General features: G+C 41.3%; 1 protein-coding gene across 1 annotated transcript in view; it reads left to right on the forward strand.

Moving 5' to 3' along the window:
* Window positions 1–27,484, forward strand: part of LOC124798674 (insulin gene enhancer protein isl-1) — a 460,304-nt gene that overhangs the window by 220,316 nt on the left and 212,504 nt on the right. Inside the window, exon 2 of the mRNA XM_047262173.1 lies at window positions 4,698–4,775. Within this exon, the coding sequence (XP_047118129.1) occupies window positions 4,698–4,775 (78 nt within the window). The remainder of the gene's footprint in view (window positions 1–4,697; window positions 4,776–27,484) is intronic.

Below are 27,484 nucleotides of genomic sequence, written 5' to 3' on the forward strand. Positions count from 1 at the left end.
AGTTTTACGTTAATCAATGCTGTATTTTTGTTTAATAGTAACTAATACTAACAGTGAACATTTCCCGATTGTTATTGACAATCATTTTTATTTGCGTTTTTTGTTAGTATTTAATGACCATAAATATAATACTTAATGTTTAAAAAAAATAATTTTATTTCCAATTTACTTTCTCCAAAAACGTAACCTTACCTGAAACCGAATCATGATATGAAACACGTCAAATTACACTGCCGATTCTTCACAACCATTCCTTCCAACCCGTCACCTCCTCTGTCTTCGCCCTTCCCCCTCCTCCCCTTCTACAATATCCATGTCGATCTCTCGTTAGTAAGAAGTCAGTCGTTTTTAGTTCATCGTCCAGTGATGTCCTCCGACAAAAAAAAGTGACATCCGCGCAATGTACGAATCTCTTATTCCGTTTCCTGCTGAATAGAACCTATGTGAAAATGGTTTCATCTTGCCTTGAATTTATGGATTCTGTGGTGCCCGTGAAGAACAAGTGGTTCAAATGGCTCTGAGCACTATGAGACCTAACATCAGAGCTCATCAGTCCCCTAGAACTTAGAACTACTTAAACCTAATTAACCTAAGGACATCACACACATCCACACCCGAGACAGGATTCGAACCTGCCACCGTAGCGGTCTCGCGGTTCCGGACTGAAGCGCCTAGAACGGCTCGGCCACACCAACCGGCCTTTGAAGAACATATCAGCCGGCTTGCTGTTTATTTGAACGGATCACACACGCCCACGTCTACATAACTCAATACCTGCGTTCTTTTGACGAATAATCTTATCTACTGATGGTATCCACAGAATACAATATATTAGGGTGCAGCAAACCACTACCACTCGACCTTCGAATTAGAGCCAAATCGTGTCATTGCGCCAGGCAGCAACTGTTAACTACGGCCATTAAGGATTCTGAGCATACGTGACGGAGTAATGCATGTAAGCCAGCAAGTCTCCCTTACATCTGCGCTGTCACTTGATCTCTTTTGGTGTTCCGACACCACAACAGGGGGGCAGTCTGGCCTCTGTAAACAGGCAGAAACTACGGCTTCCTCACCCGTCGTCCCTTCTGCCTGCACCAGAACGATCCGCGTGCCTCTGCAGCTGTCAGTTTTGATTGGGTAGACAGTGGAACCTCCTTTATACGGAGTAGATGGGGTCATAGACCAGCCAGATTATCAAAAATCAGGAGAACCTGGAAATGTAGAAAAAATAGAATAACACGGATCATAAAACACAGTCGCTTCACTTATTTTCATGTACTCATCAACACACATTGAGCAAATATTTAAGAAAATACAGTGAATTTACACACTGAAATAATCAGTTTCTTGAGGACCTCATAGTTGTTAACTTGGCATACTTTTCTTTGTGATCATTATGCAACAAAAACCTTCAACTCGTTTCTCGTTATACGTCCATTTGACACAGCTCAAATTCCGACATGACATGGTTTTGAAGAGTCCTCCTTTAACTATCCTATGCAGTGCATCTAAAAAAATGCCAGACGTAAAGCCCATATGACACACATGAAACATGATGCCCCAAAACTTCAGGGCCGACCAAAGCTTCACGATGTAAATGCTTCATTGTGACCCATAAATTACAGAAAAGCACCTACATACACCCTCGCCAGACATTCGTGAAACATCCTCGCGCAGCGGTATAAAACACAAAATGACAGGACAGTGAAATCACAGAACAACTAATGAACCACATTTTAAAAACGGCATTGTTACAGCGACTGCTGAAGATGCTTTAGAATAAATCAAAATGTGTTTGATCTTAATAAGACGTTCATTTAGGTTGCAAAATATTGACTTACAGCCAACAGGGGACAATACAGTATAGTAAAACCCAATGTTAACTACGAAGGCTATTCGTTTATTAAGGTCCGATCGGTCTCGAAATGGAAACCACAGTTAAAACCCGACAAAGCTCTGCATAGACGTATTGAACAATATGTTTAGTACGCCCATCGATCGCGTCTTGTTTCTCTTGTCAGTTCTGAGCACGCAGTGAACAGGTGAAGAAGCCTAGAAAACAGTCTCTCCCACCAAGTATGAGTGCTAGGTGACAGATTATTTCATGCAGCACACATAACGTAACTGTCACACATTTCCGTCTTCATGGCAATGAAAACACTCCTGCAGCGTTTTCGATACGAAGGGTTCATCAGCCATCATACAGCCCTGGTCTGGCTCTTTCTGAGTTTCATTTCTGATAACATGAACCGCTGGCGATGTAGACAACTTTTTGGCACAGACAACGATCTGCAGACAAGCGTAGAGAATTTGCGGAAAGCACAGGCGGCTGCCTTGTGTGACGAGGATATTGGAAAGTTGGTACCACGCTATGACAGACGTCTAACTCGGTGTGGCGGTTATGCAGAAAAGTAGCTGGAATGTATAGCTAAATTTTGCAAATGGAGCATTTTTTACTTTCACTGTGGTTTCCATTTCGCGACCTATCGGACCTTAATATATGAATAGCTTTCTTCGTAGTTAAGTGATACCGTACCAGGATCGTCGTTTAGCGTTTGGCTGATTGAAAAATTTAATGATTGTCATCGGCATTGCTACCACTGTTACTGTAAGAGTATTAAAAAAAGATCCAGATTAATGACTGCGAGACAAATGAAGTTCCACAGTATTTCTATATAGGCTAAATGATGTTCACAGACACTGTGATACATTCCTACAGAGGTAGTACTGGTCTAAACTGGAAGAAAGGTTCCTGTTTATATGTGCGCAAACCAATACGTGTTGAAATATGGGCCTTTTGCTGAAGTATGGGCCTTTTGCTCCTGCAACAGATTCCTGAAGATGGGCAGTTGACAGCGAGTACTTTATTTATAAATGAAGTAGGATCCACAAAATATTACATAGTTCATTACCACAATTCGCAAGCAGATAAACATTATCGAGCAATCACAGAGGTCAGGTATCAGCATTGCTTCCGTATCAGTTTATCAGCAGGAACTGTTGGTTACAAGCTCATAGGCCCATACACGTTACCAAAAAGATGATGAGATTGGTGCACGATGAACTGACAGCGCTACTGAAGAAAGTTACCCTTGCAGCAAGACAACGAGCGCGATTTATGCGCAACGCGGCACCACCCCTTTTCCTACAGACTGTGCTGTACTACTGTAACGTTTCATAGGCGATGGATTAGCTGGGGGTGACTCGGTAGTATGGCCTTCCCGTTTACCGGCCTAACTCCGTTGGATTTCTGCCTTTGTGGACATTTAAAGGCATTGGTGTAAGCACAACCCGTCGACAATGTGCAAACGTTACAGGAGCGAGTGAGCAGTGCATGTTACGCAATCAGATTGGAGCCTGATACATTTAAAAAATGTGTGATTGGCAGCGAGAAAGGACTGAGAGTTGATAGGACTCTGGTAACAACATGAAACACTGCTATTGGTTTCCGAAAATATCGTTATAGGAACTTTTCTTCTAGTTGTGACCAGTACCACCTCCTGTAGGAATGTGTGGTACCTTGAGGCCTAGATGGCAGGACACTTATTAGGGCATCAGCGGATAACTTCCACAGCACTAGAACGACCAAAAATTGTAGGGGGAAGACAGAGATTGGAACGTCTCGCTGAAAAAGTTGCTGACGATGGTTTTCAGTGCTACTCTGAGACTGTCATCGAAGACGAAGTCGTGACAGATACTAATTTGCGAGACCGGCAAAGATTTCGTTTCCAGTGCCAATTTCTTCGTCTCAAAGTAGTACTTAAACCCGTCATTCTCAATTATTCGTTCAATTTATTACAGTTTCAGTGTTCCCCACAATTAAGGCACCTTCTACTACTGTGAAAGATATTCCCTGTTTTCTTAAAATAGGTCACTATCGTATGCCATCTTCCACACACACACACACACACACACACACACACACACACACACCTTTCCTCGCCAATTCTCTGGAGAACCTCGTCATTTCACATTTCGTCAGGGCACGAACTATATTCAGGAGTTTTTTTCCGGACGTATTTCGTTCCTAACCACGAGTTACTTTATGTAAGGAGCAGGGGGAGAAGGACTACCACTTGAAATAGATCTTTCTGGCAATGAAGAAGTGGGCAATTCCATGTACTTGTCGTACCAGTTGAATCTAGTCTCGTGTCATTTTGACCTTGCGGCAAACCAGGCTTCGAACTACGTAACCTTTATCTTCCTGAAATGAATTCGAAAGCAGATTTAAGTGTAAAAGGGTATGGTTTTGCTGCATTTTGTTCTTCCTACCGACGAGGCACAAAAATTTAATGTGCCTTCCTCCCCGTGTGTACTTTTTTGTGTATTACTAATTATTTCTTATTATAAAAAGTGTAATATATGTTGTAAAGAAAGAGGGGAGATTAATGGTTTAAACACACAGACTTCTGCGACCACCTGTATTCATTAAAAATGTTCCGGGTGTACTGGATACCATTAAATCAAATGCTTTAAAATAATAAATTAATTTTGGCCATTTCGGAGCAGCATTCCATACACTTACTATTATTTTAGTATTTTAAGTTTTTTGTGTGAGGACGTGGCAGTACATAGCGATGGTTTTTAGTGGCACTTGTGAGTTTTGACTTAAAGGACAGCAACATGATGTGCAAATTTCGCGCTAGCGCGAGTGTGTATGAAGGCGTTATCGGTGCGTTTTTGTTTGTCGCTTTCAGATGGATTTGCAGGGAGCGGGGAGCGGAAGGTCCATCCGGAACTGGCGGTGTCCCGGGGAGCCGTACGGAGCACCGGCGGTAAGCTCAAGCAGGGAATCAGCGCGCAGAACCCCTGTAGCTGACCAACCCTCCAATGCTTGTACTCCTGAAGGTAGAATTCCCTTACACATTATCTGGCTATTGCGTGATACTGGATCCCTCTTGGATTCGTGAATGTAGTGACAAGAGTTCTCTGTAACCCGACGTCTACGTTAGGATAGGAGGTAATTTTATTGTGAGTTGGTGAAGCCTATGAATGTGAATGCCAGATAACGGTTGTGGTAACAGGATGAGCTGTTGTGTATCCTAACTTTTACGTTCGCAGCATATCTAACGCACTTTGCCATATATAACGCACTTTGCGTCATAAAAACCAATATTTAGGAAACCTATATTGGGTAATGGGAAAATTTCCGACGAGTATTTTGATGCTCATCATGTACATATATCGCACTTGAACTATGAATAACGCAAGCGGGATCCACTTCGTAACTTTAACCAAATGTCGGTTATATGAGATGATGATTCTCTAAAAAAGGTATGAAATAAAATAAGAAAACAGAGCGTCAACAGTGACAATGTGCTAAGATATTGCTTGAGTGTAGTTTCGGCAGTAGGAGAGACGACAGTTCATTAGTCCGAATGTTTCCATTTAGTCGTTAGAGAATTATATTCAAACATGTGTGAATTCCTAAGGGGCCAAACTGCCGAGGTCATCGGTCCCAACAACAACCACACACACACACACACACACACACACACACACACACACCCCAGGGAGGACTCGAACCTCCGGCGGGAGGGGCCGCGCAATCCGTGATATGGCGCCTCAAACCGCTCGGCTACTTCGTTGGAGGATTATGGACCCACGGACAAGAGGGAAGAATACTTTGAATTCTGTGATACTATTTGTACTCGCCTTTGCGGTGCTCCCATTCGCCTTTTGTCAGGTGCTGGACATCAGTTACTGCTTATTTGCAGTACACATTCGATCAGTTTTCAAGGAAACACCTTTTCCTACATCAGACGCTTAGCAAAAGGAAAAACAGGCACGAATACGGTGATTGGCGAATGTCACACTGCAGAGTAATTGCTGGGCATCCTCAAGCATTTGAAATACCCAAACAATCTACAGACGCGTTTATTTTGTTCTAGGGAAAATTTAATAGAAATATTGCATTGGCGCAACTGATTATTATTTTCATGCCGTTCTGTAAGCAAGCATAATGTTGTGAATGCTTTAACAAGAAGAGGCGGAAGGATAAGTTGACATAATAAATTAATCATTACATGACAGGACATCATAAATAATATCATCTCTATCACTATCGTCATTAGACATTTAAAACCCACTGCAGAATGAAATTCTCCTCTAGGTTTTTTATGTGTCATAGTCATGAGCTATGCACTCATGTCGTAACTACGCTTATTTCTAAAGCAGTTTACTCACTCCACATTAAGCCACCGTCTCAGTCCTTCACCATCACTTGTAAATCAGCAAAGAATTTTCTTGGTCCAGTTATCATCCATTCACCTGGATACGTGAACTATACACGCCCACATAAATTTTAGTTTCATGTTATTGTTGTTTCCTTCTTATTATTATTGTTGTTGTTGTGGTCTTCCGACCGAAGACGGTTTGTGACATTCATTTTGAATCCTACTTTTCGCTCCATGCTAATTTGTTGAAGAAAACTTTCCTCGATTGCTTTTAGATCCTGCGGCTTAGAACTTGTCCTCAACTCCTCTAATGCAGTTGATGTGGTCTGCACTCCGTGGACTAGTTTGTTGCAGTCCTCTATGCTGGTCTGTCCTGATCAACCCTCTTCATCTCTGCATAGTAACCCCGCAGCCTACGTTCATTTCCACGTCCTTACTGTACTCAAACCTAGGTCATCCTCTATGTTCTTCCGCCCCCCCCCCCCCCCCCACACACACACACACAAGCACAAGCACACACCACCTTCCGTTACCAAGTCGACGATTCTCTTCATTAGCTATCGATCTACCCATCTGATTTTCGGAATTCTTCTGTAGCACCACATTTAAAAACCTTCTACTCTCTTCTTTTCTAAACTACTTATCGGCCACTTTCCACTTCCGTACAAGGCTACACTGCCGACAAATACCTTCAGAAAAGACTTCCTAAAATTTAAGTTTATACTGGATGTTAGAAAATTTTCCCTTTTATAGAAGCGCTTTTCCTGTTGTTGCCATATTACATCTTATATCCTCTCGACTTCAGCCATCGTCAGTCAATTTTCTGCGTAAATAGCAAAACTCATCTATAACTTTCAATGTCTCATATCTTAATCAAATTACCGCAGCATTACCTGCCTTAATTCGAACCCATTGCATGACCTTTGTTTTGCTTTCGATGGTGTTCATATCGTAACCTGTTCTCAAAACATTATGCACTTCATTCTTCTGATGTCTGTCGTTTCTAGGCCCCAGGTTAACACTAAATATAATACAAGTGTTTGTTTCCGAAAGTAATTATATTCTTTAAGCGATCTTAGGTCCAGTAGCCGGCCACTATTTACACACTAGTATGAAATACACTACAAAGACCATTATTTAGTAGTCGTGGCTGTCTATACTTTATGGGGCTTGTCAGGAAGGCATATATCGGAATGGTCTCATCAAGTTATACCTTCATGGCCAGCATTTCGGTTTGTCTTTTTTTAAGTTCCTACGTAATTGTGCTTCTAAGGGAGAGTGGCTAAACTGTACCATTTTATTTATAGTAGTCTTAACAGTAAGTTATAAAATTATTTAAAGAATGCCATACTCAACAGCAGACTTTGTTCTTGGTATCTCAGTCAATGATTGGAAATTCTGACAATTACAGGCACGCTAATTTACTGAACATCTGCAAGTGGTATAAATTAGGAATTTGGTTTTCAACTTATACCAGTCGGTGCATAAATTGTACCATTTTTATAAACTAAGCCCCTGAGTTTAAAAGCATGTTCTAGTCCAAGGATATATTCCACGTATTAGCTACATCACTATTTGCTTTCTTTAGCCTTACAACCCTTTGCATCAATAAACGTTTTGCAGCTCTTCCATCGAATCATTGATTACATTCTACTTTCCTCGCACAACTCGCAGTAAAATTCCTCTGCTTCATGAGTGAGTTTCTGCGGTGGCTTCCCTCAGAGTCTTCAGAGCACTTCCTTTTCAGAGGTGGAGCTTCGGTTAGTTGTTTTTGCATGCGATGAGCGTCAGCCCATAGGCTTCTTGGCAAGGTCGTCACGTTTGGCTTGGAGCTTTCGTCTCTTCTCTCGGAATCGGTGATATTTCTTGGGTGATTTCCTTCGACCCACTTTTCATCTGCCATATTACTTACTCCACTGAAATTGCGGCACAATACTTTTCGTTCTACAATGTCCAGCGCAAGTTTTCTTACTTCCGATGTGCTAAAATCGATTATCATCTCCTCAAATGTAAAAATATGGTCTTCCAAATCGTTTTCAAATTCGGTGGAAAAACATAAAAGGGGCCAAACTTTTTTTCACATCCACGTTTCCATTTCTGTTTTCATTTTCGGTATGCATCTTAACTGTTCGCTTAGGCACGTTGTATTGTACAAGCATCTGCATTCATTTAATCCACGATCTCCATTTACACGTATTGTTACAGTAAATGCGATTCATCTGAGCTCCACTTTCTGTAACTTCTTTTTGTTGCCATATTGCAATACAAAATAATTATTTAATTAGTAACGCAGGATATTTAACGCTTCGAGAACACATCATATCATTTCTTAACGTTATAGTGCACTAATAATATTAAACGCATTTTTAAAGCTTAGTATATGAGCAAGTTTTTTAAACTGTACCAGTACAGTGCAGTCAACTTCGCCATTTCTTCTTTGTCAGTTTCGTACAATCGAAAGAGAACAAATACAGAGCTTGACTGTCTTGAAACTAAGTTTTTCTGGTGTATACTCACTCACAAGTAAAACATTGTTACCACTTACCTTGAAACAGTAAGTTTACTCACCTATACAAAAAGTCAGGTGAAAACAATAATAAGATAAACGTTTTCTGCATACGATATGTTACTCAAGACACACAACTCATGGTTGATAATATGACTTGAAGGACCATGTCGTTCACGCTGACCTCACTGAAGGACAAGTAATATAATAGCAGTGGTACAAAGTAGGAGCCGATTCAGTTCCATGGAATGTATTCATGTAATTTTGTAGCTACGTTTGTGTTATGTATTGTCTTAGTGTGTGTCTCCTTCACCTTCTGTTCCTGTATAACTTTACCATGTTCCATTTTTTGTATCGTCTGTGCTCTCTCTCATTTAAAGTTATGGTTGTGTTTGGTCATCCCGTAATATTCTTGAAACGATTTCTGCTGTTGTATTTAGATCTGTCCATTGGTCTGCATCCTTACGCTTGTCTTCCGTCATCCTCTGTCGTCTGGTCTGTGTATCCGCGGTGGAGTGCATTTTTGCGTGTTCGGGGAGCCAATTTCCATATGAGTGCATTTCTTTGACTCGGACGTATGTCCATCCAATGTAAGTCTGTCCGTTTAGGAAATGTATTATTCTACCAACGCAAATAGTTTTCCCCTCGTCTTATTAATTCCGAACCATCTGCGAATTTCACCACTGGTCACATTATCGTGAAGGATCACGTCAGACGTCCACCGAAGCATTTTGGTTTCCATTACAGCAAGTGGTTGTTCTGCTTATTTAGTTGCGGTCCAAAATTCTTCAGTGTACAAGGCAACTTAGTGGATTGCAGAGCGGCATATTTTCGATCTGTGATCACTGTATCACAGTGCACGCGACTGCTAGCGCAACATTTAAGACTTGTGTTGTTATCGCAGTTTATATTTTCGGGAACGATTGTGTCGACAGCAGCGATTTTTGAGCCAAGGTAGCCTACTTGAAGATATTTGTCTCTGGCAGATAAAGGGCGTAAAGAGTCTAAGTGCAGATACTTTTATATGAGGTGCTCTAATATGTATGCACATGCGCCGAACAGTCTTTCCACACAAATTTGCTACCTGATGTTTTCTGCATGGTTCTACTGCACTACTAGGTGGGCTACGCCTGTCAGTATAGACTAACCGTTTCGCACCTACGCGTCCACATTTCAGCACCTGAAATGCTTCCCAGGAAAAATTAATCGTCAATATATATCTTGTCATATGTACTTGTAAGTAATAACCTACATAAAACATACGACTTGGCATTGCTATAATTATTAGTCTGGTAGTGACTAAAAACTGATATAACGTTGATCAGTACATCGTCCTCAGTCACCAATAGATATACCTTAATATACCTTACACTTAACACTCGCTACACACTGTATAGTACGTCGCTCTTGATCTTTATGCTGAGTCTGGATTTTTTTTACAGCTAACAATACACTACTGCGGTGTTGTCTGGAAACAAATAACAGACCCTCAAATGTACTATCCCACTACTCAATACTTCTTTTGTTAACAACTTTTAATCAGTTATTACAGCAGTTTTGCTTCTACGGTGTACCTCACCTTTACATGACTCGCCTCTTGGCAAGCCCCCAAAGGGGGCCGGTACCTGCCACTAACGATGTGAAAGTGGGTGGGACTCTGCTACCTAGCACAAACCACTCCTCATTGAATAAGTGCAGCTTATTTACTCAAGTAATAATAGTTCTCACCGCCAAGAGACCCTTGCAATTATTACTAGATCTGTCTTTTTTCAGAAGGCTGGGAAGAGGGAAACCATCTTCTTGATCGATATCCTTCAGACATCACCCTATCCCTTGATTACGCTAAGTGTTTAGTCTACCAGCACTAACCCTCATTACTCTCCTTACCTCTACAACCGTTCTAATCACAATTGATTTAATATCCAATACAGAGACGCGCGGCGCGAATCATAGGCCGACTGAGTCCCCGCTGGCGGAAAACGTAATCAGGATAAAGTCTCATCTGTTTGCTTCTCAGCACACACGGATTTTCTCCTCTGTCTTTCTGTACGCTGCAACATTTTCCTTTGATACGTCTGCTGAGCATGGTCTGGTGCTTCCTCTGTTAAATCGCACAGTAACTCGCTTTTGTCCTCGTCGTAGAGCCTGTAGTATATTAGGAGTCTCTATAGTTTCTCACTGAAGGCAATTTGTTCGTACGGGTTGTGATCAAAGAATAAAGGGAATTTTTTTAAATTTCGCAGGCTTCGTGTATCCGATTTTCAATTTATTCGTTTAGTTGGTACACGTGTTCCTGAAGTTTCAGCTGTTTTGAAAATTTAGTTTACTGTTGACAGTCAAAAAGGGGATAACTGTCTTGGAGATTTTTTCTTTCGAAAAAGAAGGATAAAAGAATTAGAATTGAAATTAGCTTGAAGAATGGAAACAGTGCATCTTCACACTAGAAAAGTTGACTGTCGCTTCTGGCGAATCTACTATGTGTAAGTCAAGAGTTAACGAGTGGTATAAGCGTTTCAAAGAGGGTCGAGAAAACATTCAAGACGACGAACGCCCTAGCGCATCAATTATTGACGACAGTGCGGAAGAAGTAAAGAAAATGGTTCTGGAAAATCGCCGAATCACCATCGAGAGGTTGCTGATGATTTTGGTATATTCTCTGGCTCATGCCAAGCAGTGGTTTCGGATGTCTTGGGCATTAAACATGTGGCAGCAAAGTTTGTTCCAAAATTGTTGAATTTCGACTAAAAATTACTGAATGAAGTAAACAACTATCCAGAACTTCTAACGAACACGGAACGTGGGTACACGGGTATGATGTCGAAACCAAAGCCCAATCGTCCCAATGTTAACTGCCAAAGACCCAAGACCGAAAATATTCGACTACTTAGATCAGATGTGAAGGGTCTCGCAAGTGTTTTGTTCAGTTACAGTGGGACAGTGCATGAGTTCCTGCCTTATGATCGCACAGTCCGTAGGGATTACTACCTGGAAGTTACGCGCCGTTTGCGTGAAGAAATCCGAAGAAAACGACCAGAACTGTGACAAAAACGCTCGTGGAAATTGCATCACGACAACGCTCCCGCTCACATCTCAATGCGTGTTCGTGATTTTTTGGGCAAAAAATAAAACCTGTACGTTGTCTCAGTCATCGTGCTCGCCGGACATGCCCCCCCCCCCCCCCCCCTGAGACTTCTTTCCATTCGCGAAACTGAGGGGAACCATGAAAGAATGTTGTTTTTCCGTCTATGGTGAGATAAAAACAGAATCGCTCAAGGAGCTGAAGACCGTAACGGAAAGCAAGTTCCAGAAGTGCCTCCAAGAATGCAAAAAGCGCTGGCTCAAGTGTATTATATCGAAGGGGTATTACTTTGGAGCGGACGAAGTTGATGTTGATGAATAAATAAAGATTCTTTAAAAAAAATTCCCGTTAGTTCTTGATCAACCGTGGGCATTGTAAGACAATGTGCTCCGGAGTGCACTACATTTACACGCTTGCCTTAGCCGTTTCCCTATCCGTTGTAGATACATCGAATGGATCCGTGGCCAGCTAGAAAAGCGGTTTTTCCGAGCTTCGACCTTTCAGTGAAGATTTTTCTTTCTTCGGCAGCAGTCAATACAAATTATTTTTATCCTGTTTACTGTTAATATTCTGCAACCGAGATTAAAATTACGGTAAAGGTAACTTAGTCAAAGCTGCAGTACATCTTAGTCTCAGTGAGGTTGCGTATGTTTAGCAGGATGCATTTAGGAGAGTGGGTAGAAGTTACTGTCCTTGTAGACGTAGGGAGGTACTTTTGCACCGGCGTGCAAAATTTCTGACAGCGCGCGCGTTTACAGAGACCTGACTGATACGCCTCTCGTGTGAAAGAATTCTGAGGGCACGTCGCGAGATAGCTGGACTTGGTGCGCAGGCTGTTGCAGGAATTTATAGCGGCGGCCGCTGCACTAACCATAAACAAAGTGGGCGGGACCGGGAGGCGCGGGGCGGGGCGTCCGACCAATGGGAGGCGGCGCGAGGGCCGGGGGGCGGGGCGAACGCCGCGGATAGCGCGCACACCGCACACATGCCCGCCGCGTGCCGGCGCGCCGCCTTAAAAGAAATACTGCGAGCAGCGCCACGAGAAATAGGAAAAAAAGGACTGGCGCCGGGCGTGGAGCAGCGCTGCAGCGGCAGATAAATAGTGCGCCCAGATATACGCCGCCTGTAGCCGCGCCGCAGCTCTGCATGCCTCAACACACGCCGCCGTGTCGCTGGCACAGAAATAAAATGCAATAAATCAAACTGCGCCGCAGAGGACACCGACCCTATCATTTTATAACATTCTCTGGCACTCTGCTGCTATCGCCAGTACAATGATTATTCGTACTTCGAGTTCTCTGGCGAGCTCCTATGATATCTGTATCAAAATAACAGACGGCAGAAGTAGGGGAAACTGCTCCCAAATTACATACTAAACAGTTAATTGCTATTCACAGATCGTGAATGACATTTAAAATTATGTAAAGGCAATTTTTACCTTAGAATAAGGTTTCTAGAGTAGCAATTGCATAACTAATTCAACATAAAAAAATTAGTTTCGCTTCGAATTCACAATTTCAAAAATGTTGGCAGTGTATCATTATGGGCTACTCAGTAGGACAAAATAAAACACGTTTTCTTTTCGTAGAGCTATTTATTTATCTTTTCTAATAAATTGTTAGGGTAAGCATTAATTATAGCATAATGTTATACCTTAATTAAGTGTTAAAAGTGTAATCGTATTAAATTTAAAAATGCAAAAAAATTAGCAAATTATTTCCAGGAACTTAGAATATTACAATTCGGTTGTAATAAAATAGTAATTGATGTCGCTAGCTACTGTTTTAATTTCTAATAGGCTTTTTATAAGTAGACACACTGTATTTCAGCAGCCGATAAAGTACGTGCTAGAGCAGTGGAAAGGACGAAGTAGTCCAGTGTCATTTTGCCTTCTTCAACACAAACGTAAGCTAAGTCTCTCTCTCTCTCTCTCTCTCTCTCTCTCTCTCTCTCTCTCTCTCTCTCTCTCTCTCTCTCTCTCTCTCGCGCGCGCGCGCGCGCGCGCGCACACAAATCAGAATATTGTTATAGATTTAAATGCTTACCCTTCTAAGACAAGTAGAAACCAATGCACAACTTGGAAAGTTTCTTAACAGAAAGGTTGGTTTTGTTTACTTCGAAAACGGTGTACCGAGTCGCAGCTCACAAAAATGGAACTAGGTAAAGACTAATGCCTTGTGGGGAAAGGGCAGCCACCACAAGCAATCAAATAAACCAAACACTATGATCACAGTTTACCGTTGCGACACACTCTGGTCTCTAAGTTGTCACTGTTTGACAGCTAGAGCGATACTAGTGCTGCGTGTATTTGAGAAAGCAGTCACATGTATCCTAAGCATAATGTACGTTTTTAATTATTTTTGTACTTAATTAACTAAATATTTGTTATAATTTTCCGTTCCATGTTTTAGTAAATTACCCAGGTACACGAGTTATCGTGAAATAAATGTAGAAAAGCCAAATTTCACTGATTCAGTGACGTAAGCTACAACGTCTTCGTTAGGTAGTTGTTTTTGGGGAGGGGACAAACAGCGAGGTCATCGGTCTCATCGGACTAGGGAAGGAACTCGGCGGTGCCCTTTCACAGGAACCATTCCGGCATTTTCCTGAAGCTATTTAGAGAAATCACGGAAAACCTAAATCAGGATGGCCGGACCCGGATTTGAATCGTCATCCTCCCGAATTTAAGTCCAGTATCCTAACCACTGGACCAACTCCCTCGGTAACTTATTCGTAAAGAAACACTTTCGAACGTGTGTACAACTGCAGTCTACTCCACAAGGGAATATAAATATATATTCCGTGCAAGAGAAGCGTAGGCCTGTATCCTATTTCTGTTCTTGCCTGTTTTTTTTATTATGACTGTCATTTTCATTGACACGTAAAAAATATTTTATGGAGTATGATGATTCGCCCATTCTTACACTTCACTCAACTTTCTTATACATGAATGTTTTTGGAAGTGTAATTACTTCAATACTTACTACTTCAAAAGCAACTGTCTTGAAGATTCTTGCCGTTTGTGGCTCAGATGTAGTGACTATTGAAACTGGTTTCTTCTCTGTAGAACAATTTTATTGCTTTTGATGTTGTATTACGACATCATTGCGGTTCTCCCTTCAGATACAGGTGCGGTGGCATATTTCGTACGTTAAATAATGTAGGTACTCCATACCATAGAGATTTCTTTCGTGTCACATACACTGATTTGGCTGGTACTTTAGCAAAGAAAACTTCAGAGTTGCTGCGTAGGTATGCGACTTCTTTCCGCAAAAAGACAGGTCTCCCGGTGTTTACTAGCACTCTTTTTGTTATTAAAGGAAAACGACATTCTTCAATAAATATCTGTACTTTACAAGAGAGTCATAAATAAACTGTCCTGTTATGTACCGTGTCATACCTACCAGCGCCCTTAGAAAACTAAACGATGACATGTGGTGTCGTTTCTCAGGTACAGGCAATTTTGACGTCATTTTGTATGTTCCCTATTGTGAAAACTTTATTCCATATCAACATAAACGATATTATTTACACTCATCCGATATCGTACTCGGAGGTGTCACCTGCTGGCCGGTTGGAATGTCGCTTTCGCAGTAGGTAAGAAAAACAAGACGGAGTGTCGCAGAATTATGATCCTGTCAGAAGCCAAATTAAAAATAAAGCCACTATGTATTTTTGCCCTTTTTGCGCATTTTGGGCCACTTTCCCCATTATTACAGAGGAATACGTTTATTAAACACGACATGTGGAGTATTTCGAAAAATAATTGCCGGCCAGAGTGGCCGAACGGTTCTAGGCGCTACTGTCTGGAACAGCCCGACCGCTACGGTCGCAGGTTCGAATCCTGCCTCGGGCATGGATGTGTGTGATGTCCTTAGGTTAGTTAGGTTTAAGTAGTTCTAAGTTCTAGGGGACTGATGACCTCAGAAGTTAAGTCCCATAGTGCACAGAGCCAATTGAACCATTTTTTGGAAAATAATTAGAGATTATGTTCTATACTTGACGCTGAAACGCTGTCTCGAGGTAGTCTATTTTGTCGCTTTCTGGAATGTATCTATGGTCCCTTTTTTATTTTTACTAACAAGGGAACCTCCCCATCGCACCCCCCTCTGATTTAGTTATAAGTTGGCACAGTGGATAGACCTTGAAAAACTGAACACAGATCAATCGAGAAAATAGGAAGAAGTTGTGTGGAACTATGAAAAAATAAGCAAAATATACAAACTGAGTAGACCATGCGCAAGATAGGGAACACCAAGGTTAGTCTAAGCCCATGAGCGCTGTGGTCTCGTGGTTAGCGTGAGCAGCTGCGGAACGAGAGGTCCTTGGTTCAAGTTTTCCCTCAAGTGAAAAGTTTAATTTTTTATTTTCAGACAATTATTATCTGTCCGTCCGTCCGTCCGTCCGTCCGTCCGATGCGAGGTAACTGCGCCGTAGTATGGGGACGGTACACCTAAACGGAAAAATTTGAAAACGTTAAAAACATATGTTTTGACAGAGCACAGGTAAAACTGTGCGACTGTGTAACTGTTGCATTCATTTGTTGCAGTTTATGTGACAAACTCTTATTTTCATCACTTTTTTGGGAGTGATTATCACATCCACAAGAAAACCTAAATCGGGCAAGGTAGAAGAATCTTTTTACCCATTCGCGAAGTGTACAAGTTAGGTGGGTCGACAACATATTCCTGTCATGTGACGCACATGCCGTCACCAGTGTCGTATAGAATATATCAGACGTGTTTTCCTGCGGAGGAATCGGTTGACCTATGACCTTGCGAGCAAATGTTTTCGATTCCCATTGGAGAGGCACGTCCTTTCGTCTACTAATCGCACGGTTTTGCGCTGCGGTCGTAAAACACAGACACTAAACTTCTTACAGTGAACAGAGACGTCAATGAACGTACGGACAGATCACAACTTTGCGAAAATAAAAAATTAAAATTTTCACTCGAGGGTAGACTTGAACCAAGGGCCTATCGTTCCGCAGCTGCAAACGCTAACCACGGGACCACGGCACTCATGGTCTCAAAATGGTTCAAATGGCTCTGAGCACTATGGGACTTAACATCTATGGTCATCAGTCCCCTAGAACTTAGAACTACTTAACTAACCTAAGGACAGCACACAACACCCAGCCATCACGAGGCAGAGAAAATCCCTGACCCCGCCGGGAATCGAACCCGGGAACTCATGGTCTCAAATTAACCTTGATGTTGCGTATCTTGCACATGGACTACTCAGTTTGTATATTTTGCTTATTTTTTTCATAGTTCCACAAAACTTCTTCCTGTTTTCTCGATTGATCTATGTTCAGTTTTTCGAGACCTATCCACTGTGCCAACTTATAACTAAATCTGAGGGGGGTGCGATAGGGAGGTTCCCTTGTAAGAATTTAGGACGAACAACTGTTTATTAGCATAAACTTCGGTATTTGAATTCTCCTTTACCTAGCCTGTTAGCTGTTCACTCCTTGTGAAGAAGTATCTGTAATTACCTCTGTGACTGTGTAATGTGAAGTTATTTTCTGTAAATTAATAGCGCTAGAAGCAGTAACAACCAAACTGAAGTTAACTTACCTTTCGTAACTCTCCGAAGAGGAAGAAGTGTGAGAATACAAATTTTCTGACAGAAATAATAGTCCGTTTTAACTTCGAGTCTTACCACGAATGTGGAACGATTTTCTTTTGGTAAAGAACTGTCTCAGCTAGGAAGCTAACTGTTATGGATAAAATTGAAGAATCACAAGAGGTTGCTATTTATCCAACTAATAGATAACAACTGTTGATAAGAACAAGCTAGGTTGGTAAATGGCCGATTGTGGGTAGGCGTCTTATCTCATTTGAAACACTGGATCAAATAATAATTTGAAATTTTGTCTGCCGAAGCAGACTCTTTAAATGTGCCACAGATACCTTCGGTTTTAATGATATTGACGACGACGACGATGATGATGATGATGATGTTAGTAATAGCAATAATAATAATAATAATAATAATAATAATAATAATAATAATAGCCTCAAGAAAACCTAATTTTCAAGCGGCTCATAAATTTTTTTATCAGAGATGCAATTTATAATAAACGTTAAAAATTGACCAAAGAAGTTGCTCTTAAATCAAAACAAAATCAAGGCAGTTAGCTCATTTAAGTATTCACTTTAATGGCTAAGCAAAGGGAACATTGAGAAGGTCACTTTAGAGGTAAGAGCAAATGCGATGAACACTGCATCCCAGAACACCAGAAACATATGCAAGAAAAGGTTTTTACCGTGGGACGCACATATTAACTATTACAATACGCCGAAACTCTATGTTAGTGTGAAAAGGTGGCATAAACAAAATAGTGGAAACAGAAAGAAGACTGGTTAGAAACATAACTGCCCAAAGGGTAACAGATAAGCCAACAACAGGCCAGGAGCTGTTAAAGAAATCTTTGAAGATGTAGAGGACGTAATACATACAATGCGTAAAAGAAAACGGTCGTTCATTTGACATTGGCTTAGAATGCGATGTGACAGACCGCCGAAGCAATTTTCAGTGAAACTATGAAGCTGAAGGATAACCAATATGATTTTACAAAGACCTCACAGAAGCAAACATGAACATAATGGACAAACATAATTTATTTAGGAACAAACTTCAGTTGTGGTCTTCAGGAACGAATGAGAAAGAAAAAGAAAACAGCTTCATAACATCGAACAGCGAATCAGAGATCTGAACAAATGAAACGAATCTGGCCGAAGAGGAAGGTTTCCTTCAGTTGTTGAACGAGTCAGTCTTTTTTTTTTTCTGCAGAGAGTCATTCATTTTCTCTCTTTCCATTCTCGACGTTCTGTGGTTTGCTGCTTCTAGCTATTGAGTTACGAACCTTGTCGAATGTGTTATTGATAGCAAGTAGGCTTATGGTTAGCCAGAGAATGTGGGCCTTTAGTTGCCTAGAAATTTAACACTCTGGCCGTAAGCCCATCCACGTAGTCAACCTTGACGCAAGCAACTGAAAACATGCTGTGTTAAACGTAGCTTGTAACTTAGACTCCTTCACATTTTTGAGACCCCTAATTTTCATGCTACCACATTCTTCGGAAGTTAACTGTTAAATTTGTAAATTGATAAATGTAAATAAACAGTTGTGCTAAAATAGTTTTTGAAGGGTGGGAGTGTGAGGATGTAGGGTTCATAATCCATCTGCATCTTGTGGATGTCATTAAAGCCTTAGAGCATGGAGCACAAGTAATACTGAAAACAATAACCCTGTCATCTGAAGAAAGCTGTATCAACGAAGGAGAACATCAAGAATGGTTGCTCACCACCTAGGCTCTTTACTATATACATATATGTTATAATCAGAGAATGGAAGCTCAGGCAAATGTACTTAAACAAAATCATATTTGCTGATGACCGGGTTATTATCAACAGTCTAAGGATGACCTTCATGCGCCTGTTTATTATCTTCAAGCAGATCTGCTCGGGATATAATACGAAAATCTCTGCACAAATGACCAAGACTATGGATTTAAGAAGCAGTTATCCATTTCCAACAAATTAACCTTAGATAAAAGACCTACTGAGCCAGTGTCTCACTTCAAATACCAGCTCTGTGATATAACTTAAGATACTGATCTTGAAATCCATCATAATCTGAAGAAGTACCATTGAAACAATCCGATCATCATCTGGGAAAATGAGAGAAAAGAAAAAGATGAATGAAATTTCATAAATCATGGTTTTGCTTTTCTTGTAAGATACATGGCGAAGAGTCTTGAGCGTACTAGTAAGACACAGGGATCAGAAGTGGAATTCCTAGTATTCGTAAAAGTCTGCATCGGGAATGTGTATGTTTGCAGAAAAATTTAGACATTTATAAACGAGAATGTACAAAAAACGAAAGTACAGAACTATGGCTCTCACCTGAACAGAATGAAAGAAGGGAGAATAAGGAATGAAGTTTTTTCGCGTAGACCAAATGGAGACGACACAAGAAGTAGGACACTTTGGCAGTTACTTCTCTGCGAACCGGAATAGGCGAACAGCTTTATGCTACAAGAAGAAGAAGAAGAAGATTGTGACGGTGATGGTGGTGATGAAAACTTATCTGTAATAAGAAGAGCTTACGCATTAAAATAGTTAATCTGCGATTATTTCTAGCTGTTAACGTGATTTAGAACTGACCAGGTGTTTTTAAGGAGTATGAAAAATGACTGGAAGTGCCGTGGTTCAATTCCCGCGTTGGGTGCTTCTTAATTATCTAGGTGAGTCAGGTTCTGATACCACAAGCAGAAAATGGCGTAAACTTGAATCTTCCAGTAAAATTGTGGCTAGTAAAGCACTATTGTGTTAGAAAACTGGGAGCTGATCGCTGATTTTTTTTAACTGATTGTCCCCTCAATTTTTATGCTATGAGCCCTAAAGATTATACAGATAAAAATCAGAGTGGCGCCGAAAATAATGAGAAATAAGGAATATAGAGAGAGAGATCCAAACACCAGTACGTCAATTCAGTGACTTAAAAAATATCGCCTAAAATAATATTTGGTTTTTTCACAAGACACTCCTACAAATTCCCCTTTAGAAGTAAGCTTTCACCTGCTTCGCGATTTTCTTTGTTAAAAAACGACAATAAATCGACTCGGTCTTTATGACAGGTAAAAATTACTCGTGTGAACACCGGTAACCAATGTCAAACAGCTTTATAAACAACGCATTATTTTTGTAATGTACGTATTGCCACTAATGATGACTTAAGCAAGCTCGAAATTGGTTTGGTGTGGTGGGGTTTCATATATTTACACAATACGGTTACATTGTTAATATATGCAGCAATTTTTCCTTAGATACTACTTCAGTAGTTGTATCTTTTAAATAACAACAGTTACTACTTGGCTTTTGCAACTGAATTTTCATTGTGTGTAAAGCCTCACTGCTCTGAAAATGGCTGAAGTGATTAGGGAAAAACGTGTTTGATTGAGAAACAACGTAACATTCTCTTGCCACACACTAGTGTTAGTTGGCAGCGATTTCCTTCGGCTATCATAATTTAACTACCACGGTGATTCAGACGCTCGTTAAAAATATAAGTTTCATAACCATTGTTCTTTGTCCCAGTACTTGATGGTCTTTAATACAGTTTCGAAACGTTCCTCGATGTGTCTTTGATGTCAAAGATGTGAAATGTGTTAACTCTAAATGAGTACCTGAATGTACTTTATTACTTTTCTCACAATTTTTTTGGAAAACTTACTCAGGTGGAAGAAGATTTGCAGAGAAAAATTATTGATGTAGTGTGTATCAGATGACGTGCAAAATAACAGTTGGGATTTGAAAGCTTGATTGTTGTTTCACAGTTACCTGTAGTGTATCCCGAGGCTTACGATTGCTCGCAAGGTGACAAATCTGGTTGCTTGTTGGCATAGTTAACGAATGTGAATGTAAAATAAAGTTTGTGGTAACAGATTGTTCTGTAGTGCAAGTTCGCGTCATACTTAACGCGTTTTTCGTTATAGACTTCAAAAGCACAAGGTAAATCCAGAAAAGCTATATTCAATAATACAGAAAATTTTCATCCAGTATTTTGGTGCCTGTTAGGTACATCAACCGCACGTGAAACTACAAAAATTCGTTAGAGAAGAGCGAAATTTCGACCAACATTTTGATTCATACTGTGCGCAAAAATTAAAAAAAAATTTAGGGCGTCCTCTAAGTAACTCTCATCCAAATTCAAATACGAATCAAGAAAAAAAGGGTGTTAAAAGTGTCGCGTATTCCTACAGGAGGCGGTACTGTTTAAAAATAGAAGTAAACTTCCCATAATGGTAGTCGGGAAACCTGTTGACAGACGGAAAACTGTTGAGAGACCAACTTATCTGTTCTCTTAGCCCCGCCCGTTTGTTATGTAGAAGAAGACGCTGTCGGCAGTGCTGCATATTGTTATCCTGATACATCCTGCAGCCCTTCTGAGCAGTTCAAGGCTTCGTGAGGATTGCGCGACGTTAATTGGTCACAGGCTCATATTACGTCGCACACTGTCGGTGGATTGGGCGTACACCAGTGGTCTCATAGCCAGAAATCCAACGGATTCAGGTCCGGTGAAGAAGAGGCCGTGCTACCGGAACACCTCGACCATCGACATGAAACGTTGCGGTGAGGTATCATTAACATGCTCCGTAGAAAATGAAACATGTGAGAAATACATGTGACATACGCTTACTCGTACAGAACCACGGGTAAAAATCTCCTCTTAAACTTCTGGTTGATTTCAGCAAACTTGGTATAGATATTACTTACTACCTGCAAAAAAAGAAAGAAAGAAAAGTGGTGTGAGAAGGGATGAGGAGGCGATGGAGAGAGAGAGAGAGAGAGAGAGAGAGAGAGAGAGAGAGAGAGAGAGAGAGAGAGAGGGGGGGGGGTGTTGGAGATGGACTAAGATTGTAATAAATACTGTACATAATCAGGGAACGTTGGTCTGTAAATAAAATGCAGACTGTGAACCCTAGATGATCAACGGCCTATGTCTCAACAGGTATTGGTTTCCAGACTTACCATTATAGGAACTTTCTTCTATTTTTGACCAGTACTGCCTCCTACAGTAATATGAGACACTTTCTTTAAACATTCTGTATAGCTTTTTTAAAGCCATGATGACTGATAATCGGGCGCGACTGAAATACGTCTTCAAACTTTTGAAATAGATAAAAGTCAGAAAGTTTGTTGATTTCCTAAAATTACTTGATGCTTTGTTAAGTAAGTCAATAAATCTTGTGAGTAGTTGCAGTCTCTGAAATACTCTTTCATACCCTGCATTGCTGAATCCAATACATATCATCACAACATTAAAATTAGAGCAATGCCGACCTACACTGCGATATACTGTCAATCATTTTCGCCGCTGGACTCCTGTAAATGAAATAGCGTGGGAGCGATACCGACTCTGGTACTCTGTACAATACACTTCCAGGCAAATGCTAGTTACGTCACGTGACTTCTTGCATTGCAGTGCGTGCTGCCAAACTAGAAATATGGAACCATGTGTAATACAGAGGTGTTTGTGGAAAGTAAACATCGTTCATCTCGCTGTCTTTTTCGTCGTAGTATGCGTACGCTCTGCTTACATTCAGTAGTGAGGCAGTGATGATGACAGGACATCCTGTTCTGGGACACATTGCTAAGAAATAGTGAATAACATAACCAAGTGGGGGAAATATCTTTAGCCAAAATCTCCTGATAGAACTATGTTTCATTAATATACAGAATCTAAAGAAAAAATGCATCTCGCTTGAAGCGTGGAAACGATGTGTAACCAATATAGTGCCACAGGTCGACTGGAATCTCGTTGGCTTGAAAGAGAATGTTTGAGAATTGACTTTGAAATTTATTTGGTTCGTTTCCCATGTAAAACCCATAAAAGAATCATAAAAGTTTACAGTATTCCTCAACCACAGCAACATTACGAAGTCAAGTGAAGAGGCGACGAATAGTACTCTATACTAGTAATCTAAAGATTCACTATCGTTGCAATTATGTTTACGTATAAGTGGAATCATTTTCCTGTTGTGGAGACGTCCCATGAACTTACGAGAGTAACTTCACGATTCGATTTTTTTCTCCTGTGATGTATTACGCTGTTGAAGGAAATGGAGAAGCTATTAGATGCTATTTAAAGATTCTGACTTAAAAGTACTATCGTTACCATTATCGTTTATCGCTGTCAGCATTTTTAACGGTATCATTGTTCTGAAATGCTCTACTGTGAAACTGTAGCAATAAAACGGACTCAATCAATGTCGAGGGAACGGAAGAGTATTCTTTAATTCCAACCTGCACCAATTACTGTCTGTCACGATGGTCAGATTAACTCAAGTTCATTACTTAACTTGAACAGTCCAAGCTAGGCGAACTTAAGATTCGTCCCCAGTGCTGATGACATTATACGAAATTTTATGTACATAAAGCTGGTTAACGCTATAGTATAAATCAGTTATAGTAGACGTAATGTTAACACAGCAAGGCTTATCTGGACGAATCCGATATACTGGAAACCAATGAGCTTACCGAACAACCTTCCGTGCTCGCTGAGTGGCTGCCTTTTTCTCATCTTCCACAACAGTACATTTTCGACCTATGATTATCTGCTCGATTTTAGGCCACAAAGTTGACTCGTCCTATTAAATTAAAATTTAATGCTGGAACCGGGGCCTGTCATGGTCTCCACTTTCTCCCGCGGACTTTCCCTGTTGAAATCCATTACTTCTGCGGTGCCAGAACTCTTATCTCAACCTTGTGCCTTAGATCTTCGGCAGCATTAACATCTTTTCCAATGAATCATGTCTTCTCGTTATTTGCCCAAAGTAGGTCAGTTTTTGTTTCAGACCTTCCAAGGAGCAACCTGGATTTATTTACTGTAATAATGACTAATTCGTTCTCTTTGCGGTCCATCAAACTCTAAGAACTTTCCTCCAACAACACTATTCAAAAGCGTCTATTGTGCGCCATTCGGCGTTGCTTATGGTTCAGGTTTTGTATCTGTACACCAGAAATGGGAAGACCATGGCTCTTACTGTACGAACCATTGTTGTTAGAAATCTCCAAAGAGGCGCCGTTACAGAAACTGTCTCCTCTAACCCCCCCACACCCCACCCCCACCATCTTAAACTTGGAACTTGGTCCACCAGGAAAGAGAAGACCGAGTCGGATCGTTCATTATTTAAGACGTTTGACTCCTTGTTAGGAAAAATATGACTCAGACTCTCGTCCTGTCACCATGCCTTGGGAATTTTTTGGGATTTTCTAAATCACTGTCTGCGAATTGCAAGATGTGGTGGTGCAACTAGGGTAACTGGTGCCGGGGAGAAATTCATCGATAAACAGAACAATTGACATAGAAAAGCAATACAATGGATACCGCTGTCGGTATAACAAATGCCGGCGAAAAGCTGCAGTCTGCAATAGACGTTCAAAAAGCGGGGAGGGGGGGGGGGAGGGGGGAGGGCTTACATCTCCTAGGATCTGGGTACAAGCTTTTTATTCGTTACGGGATTATCACAAATTTACAGCACTGATTGTCTGTGACTCTACTAAACTGCAGATAAAACTTTGCCGAGAGAAAAGGGAAACGTTGCCGATTTTCCGGCGCTTTTCTGCATTCAGAGTGGTTGCGAACCTCGATAGAACCGTGCCTAAATAAGTGATGAGCTCAATCTGTTCTCTGACACTCCCTCCTACAGCAGTTCCTCTTCCGCGATGATTTTTGCTCGACGTACTAACGGCATAAATACCTGTCGTTTGAGATACGATAAGATATACAGGGTGATTCTAAAGTCACTACACATTTTGTACTTACACAAATTTTATTAACCAATATGTAATGGCACTGCAACTTATGTTACAATACGACATAATTTCATTACATTTCAATGTGACCGCCTTGCATGTCTAGACACACCGCCAGCGCTCCACTGTAGACAGAAAAACCTGCCCAAGCATATCTGGTGTAATCTCAGAAGCTGCGGCTCGAATCCGCTGTGTTAAGTGTTCAGTGCTGCGGATTTTCACCTGGTATATTTTAAACTTGATAAACCCCCATGCAAAAAGTCTAAGAGTGTCAAGTCAGGAGAGCGGGGTGCTCACATCCGTGGAGAGGAACGACCAACCCATCTGCCTGGAAATGCTTGATTCAGATAATACCGAACAACGAGGGCAAAATGGGGTGGTGCCCCATCCTGTTGAGAAACAACAGTATCCATAATCCCATCAGATATCAACTGGGTCTCCAAAAACTGTTCCAACATATCTAGGTATGTGGTTCCAGTAACGGTTTGTTCTGCGAAGAAGAAGGGCCCGTACACTGTTGACCTCGTTATCCCTAACCACACGTTCACTTTTGCTGTGTCCCGTTGCCACTCCTGCAGCACACTTGGTTGTTCGTCTGCCAAGATCCTGCAGTTGTGTCTGTTCACATGTCCACAGGTATGAAATGTAGCTTCATCACTGAACAAGACACTTTGCATCAAATTATCATTTTCCACAGCTTGTAGCAGGTCATGACCCATAGCTTGTCTGGTTGCGTAGTCGTCCGCTTCATGCTTATGTACGACCTGGATATGGTACGCACGTTTGTGCAGCTTGTAACGAAGAACTCTCCATACAGTGGTTTGAGGAATACCAAGCTCCCTACTAAGTCTCCGGGTAGATGCGGAAGGGCTACGTGTGAAGGGCTATATCACTGCACACTTTGCACCGTGTCTGGCGTTATGGCCGGCCTCCCTGGACGTTCTTCATCTGCAACACTACCAGTACGCCGGAATTTATTGACTAGGGTCTTGATAGCAAGCTTGGTGGGGCCTGTTATCCGGAACCGACGGGCAAAGTCTGTCCGCACCTGATCATACGTCATTCCACGGAGAGGAGCAGAAACAACAGCCATTCGTTCTTCTTTGGTTAGCATTTTGTCGTAGTACCTCCAAGAAACAAATCCTCCGTTACTATATCACTGAAATGTGCAGTGACTTACTATATCACTGAAATTTATAGTGACTTAGTATATCACTGAGATTTATAGTGACTTAGTATATCACTGAAATTTATAGTCACTTTAGAATCACCCTGTATATATCATTTCTCAAATTTAGTACTTAAGGTATGACACGTTTTCAAGTTAACCGAATCAGTTATATCAAGAGTTGCAGTTTTAGAATTTTATCCAGTGTAGCGAAAAGGCTTACGGACGCCCATTGTCTCAGGTTTTAGCCCTGGTTGCAACACAATTTTATCGTGCCCTCGAGTTCCAGTGTTTATCACAGCTACAGTTGTGAGTATGCCCGCGTCTACAGACGTTAAAGTAACCTTTGGCGTGCCACAGGGGAATGTTATGGGACCATTGCTTTTCACAATATATATATAAATGACCAAGTAGATAGTGTCGGCAGTTCCGTGCGGCATTTCGCGGATGATGCTGTAGTATACAGAGAAGTCGCAGCATTAGAAAATTGCAGCGAAATGCAGGAAGATCTGCAGCGGATAGGCACTTGGTGCAGGGAGTGGCAACTGACCCTTGACATAGACAAATTTAATGAATTGCGAATACATAGAAAGAAGGATCCTTCATTGTAGGATTATATGATAGCGGAACAAACACTGGTAGCAGTTACTTCTGTAAAATATCTGGGAGTATGCGTGCGGAACGATTTGAAGTGGAATGATCATATAAAATTAATTGTTGGTAAGGCGGGTGCCAGGTCGAGATTCATTGGGAGAGTCCTTAGAAAATGTAGTCCATCAACAAAGGAGGTGGCTTACAAAACACTCGTTCGACCTATACTTGAGTATTGCTCATCAGTGTGGGATCCGTACCAGGTCGGGTTGACGGAGGAGATAGAGAAGATCCAAAGAAGAGCGGCGCGTCTCGTCACAGGGTTATTTGGTAAGCGTGATAGCGTTACGGATATGTTTAGCAAATTCAAGTGGCAGACTGTGCAAGAGAGGCGCTCTGCATCGCGGTGTAGCTTGCTGTCCAGGTTTCGAGAGGGTGCCTTTCTGTATGAGGTATCGAATATATTGCTTCCCCCTACTTATACCTCCCGAGGAGATCACGAATGTAAAATTAGAGATATTCGAGCGCGCACGGAGGCTTTCCGGCAGTCGTTCTTCCCGCGAACGATACGCGAGTGGAACAGGAAAGGGAGGTAATGACAGTGGCACGTAAAGTGCCCTCCGCCATACACCTTTGAG

Source organism: Schistocerca piceifrons, chromosome 5 (genome assembly GCF_021461385.2).
Source record: "Schistocerca piceifrons isolate TAMUIC-IGC-003096 chromosome 5, iqSchPice1.1, whole genome shotgun sequence".
NCBI classification, from domain to species: domain Eukaryota; kingdom Metazoa; phylum Arthropoda; class Insecta; order Orthoptera; family Acrididae; genus Schistocerca; species Schistocerca piceifrons.